The 11,730-nt window shown below is 33.3% G+C and overlaps 1 protein-coding gene across 1 annotated transcript; it reads left to right on the top strand.

Moving 5' to 3' along the window:
- Positions 1-346: 346 nt before the first annotated feature.
- On the top strand, positions 347-2,674 carry LOC110802850 (transcription factor MYBC1). The gene has a single exon (XM_022008312.2). It carries the CDS (start codon positions 947-949, stop codon positions 1,979-1,981), a length of 1,035 nt encoding a protein of 344 aa, XP_021864004.1. The 5' UTR covers positions 347-946; the 3' UTR covers positions 1,982-2,674.
- Positions 2,675-11,730: the final 9,056 nt, after the last annotated feature.

Here is an 11,730-nt window from a genome sequence, read left to right as displayed (position 1 = left end):
GGTTCTGATCTATATGGTTTAGTTATTTTGATACTAGTCAATTCACTTCGGTTATTTAGTTTTGGGTAATTCATATCAGGTCATACTATGTCCAATTAATTTTGTATCATTTTTTGTTAAGGTTCGGATCCTTTTTCGGGGGTTAATTGACTTAAGTTTAAGTTGTCGTTCCTGATCAAAATTATATACTGGATCAAATCAATCAGTTCGGGCAATTCGCCCGAAGGCCATTTTTGCAAGGATATATGTGTCCATTTCATGTCCTTAATTATGTACAAAATGACGTAAATACCCTCAACATTTTTTTAAAAAAACACTTGGTTTCAAAAGTACTCCAATACTTTCTCAAACAAAATAGCCAACACAATCAAAACTCCTCAAGTTTTAAAGGGTAGAGGGGAGTATAACTGTGCAAGGACCCTCAAATCCCGGAAAAAAATAAACACCCCCAAAAAAATCATAAGAAAAGTCTCCTTTGTTTCTCTTTTAATATTTCCCTTTATTTTTATAGAAATAGTATCCCATAATAAAAAGCTGAAAAGGAGCACCAACAAGATCCACCTCGAACACCCCTCCTCCACCACCCACCACCCCTTCTCCGTATTTTTTCTCTCTCCTCCATAACCAACAGCTCAAACAAGCATTTTTATTGAGATTATTTCTTGTTACCATTCTATAAAGAGAGATAATTACATGGAATTATCTCAATTGTCTTATTTCTTCAATTATTATTCTTAATAAAACCCCACTAATCTTCACTTGTACTAGTATATCCACAAATTTTTTTTCCCACCAAAATTGAAATTGAGCCATACCCATTTGAGAAAGTACACTAATTTTGTTGGGTATTTGTTCAATTTGTGTAAGAGTGTACAAATTGTACCAAAAAAAAAAAAAAGAAAAAAAAAAGACTTACATATAAGAGTGGAAAAATTAAAAAAAAAATATGAGGGAAGAAGACTCAAATTGGTTTTCAAGGTGGGATGAGGATCTTCCATCCCCTGATGAGCTAATTTCTATATCTCAAACGCTGATTACCCCCGATCTTGCCTCGGCTTTCGATATCCACAGCCCCCGGAGCAACGGGAACACCCCTATATCCATCCTTCACCACCATTCGGCGTCGTCGCCGCAGCTGCTAAGTCATTACCATCACCATGGACAGCAGCAGCAGAGCAGCTCAGCGCCCCAACAGCCCCCTCCCCAGCCCAATTCATCTGAGTTTGACTCATCCTCAGCCGAGTTGGGCGGGGGTGGTGGTGGTGGAGGCGGCGGGGCCACTTCAGGGGGTGGGGCCGACGAGCCAGCGAGGACCCTGAAGAGGCCCCGCCTCGTGTGGACCCCACAGCTCCACAAGAGATTCGTGGATGCTGTGGCCCACTTGGGTATCAAGAATGCTGTACCCAAGACTATAATGCAGCTGATGAGCGTGGATGGGCTGACGAGGGAGAATGTTGCCAGTCATCTTCAGAAATATCGCCTTTATCTGAAAAGGATGCAAGGGCTCAACAATGGTGGAGGAGGCGGAGGTGGAGGTGTTGCTGGTGGGCCTAACGGTGGTCTTACAGGATCAGGTGACGCTGCCACAGATCATTTGTTCGCCAGCTCACCAGTGCCAGCCCATTTCTTACACCAGAATGGACCCGGAGGAGGTGGTGGCGGGAGGCCCAATTCAGACCATTTTATGCCTTATATGCCTGTGGCGGCTCTCAACCACCATCAGATGGCAGCAGCAGTGGCAGGCCACCAGCAGATTCAAGCCCAATACCAACATCATCATCACAGGCAGATGGGCCATTTCGGGTCTGCCCAAGGTAATGGGCAGTTTGACCACCCATTTTTATCAAGGCAAGCCCATTTGGGCCCAACCAGGAATGGGATGATGCAGAGTAATTCTGGGTTTGTGGAAGATGTGGAGTCTGGTACAGCCAACAATGGTGGCAGGAAAGTCCTCACTCTCTTTCCTACTGGGGAGGATTAGTAAAAAAAAATTGAAAAAATAAAAATAATTATGATAAACATTTCATCAATTGCAAAAAAAAATAAAAATTGGATCATAATTCCTATGATTAACTTGGGATTATTTGTTGGATTCTAGTTAATTAATTGCCAATTAGTGTTTGGTGATGGGTAATTTAGTCCCATTTTAGATAGGGTGTTGTGTTAATTCTGGCTTCTTTGGACATAATTAAGCTTCTATTATGATTATAATTATTATTATTATTAATCAAGGTGTAATTAAGGAAAGGTTATCCTATCCTATAGAGGTGTTAAATCATTTTCACATTCTCTTTTTATTAGGCTTTTTCTAGTGATCGACTGAGTAACTTGATCATGATGTTACTTTTGGAGGCAACCTGCAATCATACATCTTGTTGTTTTTGAGTATGTGATCATGTCCTCATTATAGATACTTCAATGAGTTCAATCAAGATCATGTCTTGGATCATCATGGTTCCAATAGTTGGACCGCGGCCACAAAATCGCCTTTTTCCGGTAATGCCAGGGAAAAAAGCGCCTCCAACCTCGGCCACCCCTTCGTCGTTCAACTGGGGCCTTCATCTAGTGATCCCCTGTAACAGTTCAAGTGTAGTTTTTATTTTTATTTTTATTGGGTTCTTCCTTGTTGTAAATTGTGTCATTCCATATATTAAAAAGCCTCTGATTTTCATGACTTGCATGAAGTAGTGTTGTTCTCATGTTGTGTACTACTAGTAGTACTTGTACTTCTGTCCTAGTTATCTCTGAAGTCTGAACATTCAACCTGGCTGTATGCATGTGTTGTTATGTTGGTGACTATTTCTCCCTCTACAAACTACAATTAGATATCCGAACAGCGCGAATCTTAACCGGATTAAAATAAACCTGATCCGATACTCCTTAATCTTTGTATTATGGACGAGTAATTTTTCTGTAATCTAAAACTAGATCCATCGCATTCAGCCAGATCTCTTTGTGTTTGTTATTTTTATAATCAAGGTTGAATCATTCAAATTGCATTATTTAACAGCTGTTTTAGACAACTCCATGCTGTTAGGACCTGGCAATATGTGTGTTTACTTGAACTGATAAACAGGATTCTCTGCTTTCCGATCATGTACGTGTTCGACAGTATCAGTTCCCAGTTTCCCTGTTCTCCAAATCAAATCATTTCAGTTTTTTCTGCTGGAATGTTCAAATTTAGTACTTGCATTGCACCTGTATCTTATGTTTGATCATGATCCAGTAGTTCAGTTGTTAGATTGCGAATATATCATCCGACCCAAACCCGAACTAATATGATCCAATCCCGACCAATATAATCTACTCGAATATAGAGTACAAAACTAATCTTGGACTTTAACCATCAGCTTAAACTTTTGGTTGAGTTGGTCATTTTGATACGGTATCAGAGTTTATGGGAAGGCGTGTGATAGAGTATAAAACTAATTTTGGAATTTCAACCACCTGCTTAATCTTTTGGTTGAGCTGGTCCTTTGAGTCTTTGACACTGGAAACTCAAACGGCCCGACTCATCACTCGAATATAACCGAACCAAATGGGTCGATCATTTGCCTGCTCTAATCTTCTGAATATCAGAACTGAATTGTTAAACTTGTCCAGCAAATGTGGAAGCTTCGATGTTGCTGCAGGTTTAATTTTAAATAGAATCTTAAAAGGAAGTAGTATTAAAATTGCTAATTACACATGATTAGGATTATAACATAATGAGGAAAGATACTAGGAAGTAGGAATCTCACAAAGAACATGCATGTTAGTGTTTTCAGCAATTCCCGGAGAAACAAGCAATTTGTGGGTGTCTACCTATGTTACCCAGATACGGATACGGACACGTGTCAAAGTGTCCCGCTCAGCAACATAATGAAAAACTCTCATGATTTAGTCTAAATTGAAGTGATCGAGTGTCCATATTCATGTCCGAGAGTCGAAAATCTTACACCAATACTTAAGGTAAAATGAAAAGTTCGAGTAAAATAGGTGTCTATTGTCTGCTATACTAGGCCTTGTTTGGTCTAAATTTCTGTGACTGTTTGGGAAGAGCTTGAAATAGTAATATGACTTCGATTCCAAAACATTGTGTCATTATTTTTGCTATACTTAAGTAAATGTCCTTATTACAAGGATTTGTATCTTAGTAGTAAAGGCTGGCCTAAGTAATAGTGGTAGTAGTAGGCTAAATAGTCACAAGGTGCCAATACTCACTATCACTTTTGAACCACATCATTTAGCTTTCTCCAAAAGGTTTCTCTCCCTCTTTTGCTATATAGCACAGATGCAATTATGAGTACAAAAGCAATTGTATGGTCAATATTGGATTGTGTGACCCAATAATTTCTATAGCAATGGATTCCCTCTCTCTGGATATGAATGATAAATAGTGTTTTTAAAATCACGATATTTGATTGACTGTTCAAATTGACAGGACATTAGAACATTTATTGTTTGATCGGACTTATAAGTGATAAATATTGGACCGCGCGACCCAATAATTTGTATAGTAATGGATTTCTTTCCGCCGACTATGAAGGATAAATATTGTTTTAAAAATCACATCATTTGGCTAAGACTATTGAAATTGACAAAATGTTAGCTCATCTATTATTTGAGAACTTATTAGTTGCACAATAGCGGATCATATCACACGAAATATATTTCTAAAGGAAACAAACACTTCGTGTACGGGAAACATGTTTACACCAGTGGGTGTGAGTAAAAGAGGGTGACATGTGCGCCTTGTGAGCTTGTGTGGTGCATATGTCATGTAAGGTGCATGCCTCTAACATACATTTCCCGAAATACAAAATTAGTATCGCTTTCTGTGTCACAACTCATTCTAAAATAAGTTCACAAATGACATGTTGTTAGTTACTCCTATGATGATCCATGGAATACTTGTGGATGGACAAAATCAAGGTTCACAAAGTGATATACATAAGGAAAGGTAACAAACAAAATGAAAATAGAGACATACATATACAAAAATGGTAGGCCTTGATGCTTGAGGGGTAATAATGCTAGGTATTTTCACATGGGAGTTTTGGAGAAGACATAGGCATCAAAGGACATTGATAAATATAAAAGAATAACTTTAATTTTACTTTAAATTTCTTGGGGTTAAGGATTGTTGTGGGACCCACAACAATATATGACAATAGGCCAAATTTAAATAGAGTATATCTCGTGTTAACACACTTCAGATTTGGGACCAAACAGGGCACAAGGAATTTTCGATCATATGTGGCAATGTGGGGCGGCATGAATATGATCATATCCTGCTATTTTAGTACTTTTTTAATTTATTTTTTATTTTTGTTTTATTTTTCTATACCCTGATCCAAGACCCCCACCAATGAAAGCAGATATGTATTATTAAATAGATAAAATAAGAAGAAATACATAAAAAAAATACATAGAAATGACTTTAGTTGACCTTGTGTTTGTATCTGATCTGGATTGCCTTCCAACCCTTAATAAATATCGTAATTATTGAGAGTTTCTGGTTTATTCTCCCAAATTGTTTAAGGTGTTTTGGAATTATGTGAGTTGTAATAATATTAATATGTAATGAAATAGCAAAATATTTGAGTAAAGTTAAAAAAAAACAAAAAAAAAATAATGATCGAGTTTACATCGTGCAACTTACATTCGTTTGAGATTTTGTATTGTTATGCCATTTTGTATGAATGTTATACCACATATTATGCAACAATAAGATGATTTGTACCATGTCTTTCATGATGTTGTTGTTGTAACTATATCAAATGAAAACATTAAATGAGAGCAAATTAACTAACGATTCTCTTTAAAATTGGAAAATATCTCACTATCTTTATACGTACTCCGTAGTATAATGTTCATATTTGAATTTTGTTTAATTCTTAAAAATAACAATAATATTCTAAATATAAAGAGTGTATTAAAAATAATACGCAATTCAATATTTTGGATTTAGTGAAGGGCGCACCCCAACAGAATAAAGGCAGTTAATTAGTAACTCTCACTAAAGATCTTTCAAAAGATATTCAATATTACTAGAAATTTATTACTTCATGTTTAATTGCATCTTAATTTGCGAGGCAACATGCCACTCTACTTCTTTCAGTATAATCAATTACAATATATTAAAAGGACATTAGGAATGACACATGTCATCTCCTGGTGCATCATAAGATTTTTTTTTTCTTTAATTAAAAAATATTTGAAAATACTTATATGGAAAGAATAAAAAAAATTGAATAAAAATAATCTACATTAAGAAACAATCACATAGATTACGAATAAAAATCAATTACATTAAGCAAATTATTAATAGATTATACATATAAAATTTAATATAATTAAGCCTCAATATCTAACTAAAAGTCATATAAGAATAAATGGTAAATTTCTTTCTTTTTTCCATTAGGACAAATTATTTTTTACCACCTATAAAAATCGAAAAATTGTTTTTTACCACCTAAAAAATAATTAAAACTTGTATTTTACCACCTAACAAATAATTAAAACTTGTTTTTTACCACCTAAAAACAAAAAAAGTAGATGCAACCTTTATGTGTGGCTACCTAATTCAATTTCTCTCCAATTTTTTACACTCCCTTTATGAATTTCTTTAACTCTTTCACCCTTCTCTCTTTATTTTCATTAAAATTTTGTTAATTTTATGAATTAATAATGGTGAAAAATTATGTGAATTCATGGAAAATAAGAAAGCGGGGAAAGAGAAGAGAGTTAATTACATGAAATAGTGGAAGAAATGTACATATATGAAATATTACCGTTATTGTGCCCCCCAACGTAACATTTTCATCTATTTTCCTACTTTTCGGGTGGTAAAAAATAATTTTTAAATTTTTTTATGTGGTAAAATACAAATTTTAGTTTTTTAGGTGGTAAAAAATAATTTTTTGATTTTTGTAGGTGGTAAAAAACAATTTATCCTTCCCATTAATACTTTTTTTTGAAGGTTTTTCCCATTAATACTTGATAAAACATTATTTTATTTTAGTTAAGAATTCTTTTAACGTATTAGCATATAACGAAAAATAAATAGTTTTTTTTATTAATATACGTGTGACAGAATCTAACCTAGTAACGCTTCAATTCCACTTCTCTTTTCATTTTTAATTATTCATAACATTTTTATAGCAACTAAGATATGAACACACTGGCCGATATTCATCACCATCAATAGTCAAAGCCGTATCATAAGATTGAAAACATAATTAAACTATAAAAGAAAGGGACAATCTATAATACTTGTAAATATCATCTTTCCAACCATATACGAAGTATGATATATGATCATTTCTTCAACAGTCAACACAACTCACAAGTCACATTACATTAATTACATAAATATGAGAAAATCATTATTTCAGCATAATTCTCCTTTGGAAAACCTTGACAGTTCTGATTGGTGAGGTAAATTTTTAAGTCTATAAGATCCAAATTAGTTGACTCAATCTAAATTTAGTGGTAATAAAACTAGTTTTCCACAACACATACTACTTTGTACTAAAAAAAAATACTAAATGTAATGTTACATATATCTTTCTACCAGAAGAAATAATTAATTAAAAAAATCCTAAATAATAATTAATTTTTATTCACATAATAATCTGGGGCGCACATCGTCCGAGCCAAATACTAGTTTATACAATTATACATAAACCTTGTTGGTCATGAATGATGAACTATATACTTCAATCGCTTCATATTAATTACAATCACAACATGTGACACTATCACGTCTACTAACCCATAACTTTAATTAAGGATATCTTCAATTATATATCGAGATGAATTTAAAATATTTTACGTTGACTATGTTTTTTCTTGCGTGTCCAAATCATACGGTCAAAGATAAGTATATGTGAGTATTGTAAAGTTCAAATTTAGCGATTAATAGGGATGAGATTAAAAATAAGTTCATATATCAAAATTATATATCCAGTCGAGTCTAGATTCACATAACTATTATTTTTCTTTCATATTTTCATCATAATTAGTGATCAGATAGAAGTATGTGAATATAACGGTTAATATAGAATGGATGAAGTATACTTTATGACAACATCACAACACAAAATAATAATTAATTAAAACGGGTGTACAATAATATTGTAAGACGAGTGTAAATTTATGACAACTTTATGACAATATTTGTATGTCTATGTTATAGTGATAAGTTTATTTTCTTTAATAAAAGTTACTCCTTTAAAAATTACTCAAAATATATAAAGGTACTTATAACCTTCAAAATATTTAGTTATTTACCCGTCAAAAATTAATTTATAACGTTAAAAGGTAAATAAAATGTGTTATTAAAAGCGAGTAAACGTTGATTAAAATTATTTCTATATATAATAAATTATTTGTTAATAAAAATTAAATAAAGGTTCCAGGTCATTTGGAAAATCTAATTTGGCATCATATGTCCAAGTTCACAACTCCCATCCACATTGTCTGATGATCAAAATCCACCAACCATTCTAATTGCAAAGCATATATATGTTCCATATTATTAGTTTTTTTTAATAATAAAACCATTGGATGATTATGGAACAAATGGACAATGTTGGCCCCACAAATTATATATTAATTAACAGAAAGTGTACTACTCTTATTATGTTCCAAGATATCTTAATCATCAACTAATCTCCAAGGGTTAGGATTCACTGGATCAAATCTGATCAACTAGTGAAAAGAAGGTTCCACGAAAATAATCTTAATATTATATTTAATTTCCCTTCATTTTCTATTATCTCTTTACTTAATTAATTAATTAAAGTGACCTTTTGATTTTATGAAGAGCTTTACGAGTACTTGATTGTCTGATACATTTGTATTTGTATTTTTATATGTATTTTTACATACATCATTAAAAACTTATTCAATGAATTATGTCATTACTACATGTTCTCTTTAAAACTATTGTGTAAAAACTATTTTGTAAAAAATATTCAACCATAAACCCCATGTATCATGATATAACATGAATTGTTATCTAAGTATAACACGAGGCATTGTTCAAACCTAAGTACTAGGGAGGGTGGAGATGGGCATGTTGTGATGTGTGAGTAAACACATCACAACGCCAAACATGCATCATTTCTTTTAAAAAAGAGTATCATTCATTAAAAAAAGAGTACAATTTCATTAAACAGAGTACCATTTCGATAAAAACATGTACAATTTCGTTAAAAAAAGTACTATTTCATTAAAAACAAAGTACCATTTCGATTAAAAAATATACCATTTCATTGAATTTTTTTACTGTTATGTTTTTGTAAAAACATAACAGATCGTGATTTTTAGTTCCTCAAATACTAGGTGTCTTGGTGTTTAATAGTATCAATATTCAACAATTTTCTCTTTCCTATCTAAAAGCCAAAAATTTGAACCATTTTCCATTTCTCGATTCCTTGATTTTTGTTGCTACAACTCTTCTACGAAAGGAGGAAGTAAATGAGGTAGAAAATACGAGCTACGGGTAAGAGATTAATTATGGTTTTTTTTCGAAAGCAGTTAGAGTGGTACTGTAGTACAATAAGGTAAATCTTAATCAATGCATGCATATATAATTCATTGTCTATGTTAGGACGTAACTAGGTGAGACTTGAACTTATCGGGATTTATTGAAGCGAAAATCCGATTGAACCGAATTAAACCTGATTATAAAAGTGGAGCGCTAAAAGCCGCCTCACATTACTCAAAACCGCCCTTATTTTACTTTAATATCCTTATAAAATGAAACTTTTCTCCCAAATTAATTACCCCATCTATTTTGAAGAGAGAAAGTATCTTCATCCAAACCACCACCATACACCCATAAAAAAAATTATTTAAACCAAGCAATTTTATTTGTCAATAAGTACATTAATCAATAAATTAAAAAAATACTAATTTAATTTTGATTCCACAAACTTATGCATTTTAAGTTTACACCATGGTAGAGACTTATGCATTTTAAGCTCACACCATGGCATAGATTTATGCATTTTAAGCTCACACCATGGCATAGACTTATGCATTTTAAGCTCCTGCCATGGTACGAGCTTAAAATTCATAAGTCTGTACCATGGTACAAGCTTAAGATGCATAAGTGTCTTAATCTTTTCTCCGAAACAAATTACATCAAATTCAACAACAAATCAAAACATTAAATAGTATAGACTTATGAGTTTTGAGCTCCGACCATGGTATACACTTATGAAGTTTAAGCTCCTTCCATGGTACGAGCTTAAACTACATAAGTCTATACCATGGTCGGAGCTCAAAACTCATAAGTCTGTACCATGGTACAGGCTTAAACTTCATAAGTCTGTACCATGGTACAAACTAGAAATGCATAAGTTTCTGAATATTTTTTTCCGAAAAAAAGTCCTCTTGTGAATTTGATGTTCCACCGGTAGTCTCGGCCATGTAAAAATTATTTCACATTATGTTTAGGGTGGGCGGTAAAAAGGGAAAAGGTAAAGGATAATGGTAAATGCTAAAATGAGGGGGTAAATAAAGGGGATATATGGGTAAAATATTAGGGCGATTTTGAGTAATATGGGGCGGTAAATAGTAAGCTCCTTATAAAAAAATACCCCTTAATTATTAGACGTGGAACTTATTTATTAAAGGAAAGAGAATGTCCTAATAGTTATGAAATTGAGATACAAAATTCTTGTGAAAAAGGAGGGTTCATAAATATACCTAGGAAACAGGTCATTTAGTCGGGTATCGTTCGGGCCCATTGGGTTACTGAGTATTCTCAGGTCCGGTATGAGTTAATTTTGGGTAGGAGAATTTGGTTCGGATATAGTATGTTGGGTCATTTTTATGTTTATTGAAAAATAACTTATTATGTCGGATTTAATTGATGTCGTGTTCATTCAGGCCGGACCATTTCGGATACTTTGTTATGGGTTTGAGATGGGTCTATTTCAGATCGGGTTAGTTTTTGGTCATCCCGTTTTGAATACGAGTCGGGTATTTCAGGGCATGCCTAGTTTGTCAGTTGTATTCATAAATAAGTTTGGTTTGACAGCTCAGAAATTGAGACGCACGAAACCTCCACTTACCAATACAAAAGTTAGTAATAAACTAAGTAATGGGATAAGGAATAATGTAATCTCTATTTTGGCGTTTATGAGGGGTATTAATAAAAAGGACAACCTGGCGAATCACTTCTAAACAAATAATTAGCCCATAATTTAGTACTACACAAGTAACCTTTACCTTTCTCATACATTATTCCCTCCATTTGGATTTGAGTATTCCATCTAAATCTTTTAAAACAACATTAGTCGTACTACATTGAGTATGAGCCAATGAGGTCTTGATCTTATGGTAAAAATTGAAAGCTTGTGTACGGTAGTTGGTAAGTCTCATATTCTAATCTATTCCACCTTAGTCAAACGTTACTATAATCATCTTAGACTGGTGATAAACTCTTCTTGTAACTTGGAGATACAAGTTCAAACCTGAAACCTCACCATCTACTTGTGTTTGGGGTAGGAATTCCTTTACCATCAATCTGCTATCGAACGTTATGTTGCGTAGTTGGACGTTACGTAGTTGGACTGACTTGCCTATGATTCAGTAGGGCCCTTACAGGGAGAAAAGTTAAAGAGTAGAAAATAAAAACATGAAATAAGACAGAATCTGGATAAATTTGTGGTGCATTTTGATGTCCTACCTTTCCTTTACAAGTTCTTTCCCATGTGAAATTTTTTTAAG

Source organism: Spinacia oleracea, chromosome 1, assembly GCF_020520425.1.
Source record: "Spinacia oleracea cultivar Varoflay chromosome 1, BTI_SOV_V1, whole genome shotgun sequence".
Lineage (NCBI taxonomy): Eukaryota > Viridiplantae > Streptophyta > Magnoliopsida > Caryophyllales > Amaranthaceae > Spinacia > Spinacia oleracea.
The sequence above is the reverse complement of the archived record's forward strand: the minus strand, read 5'-3'. Positions and strand labels throughout refer to the sequence as shown.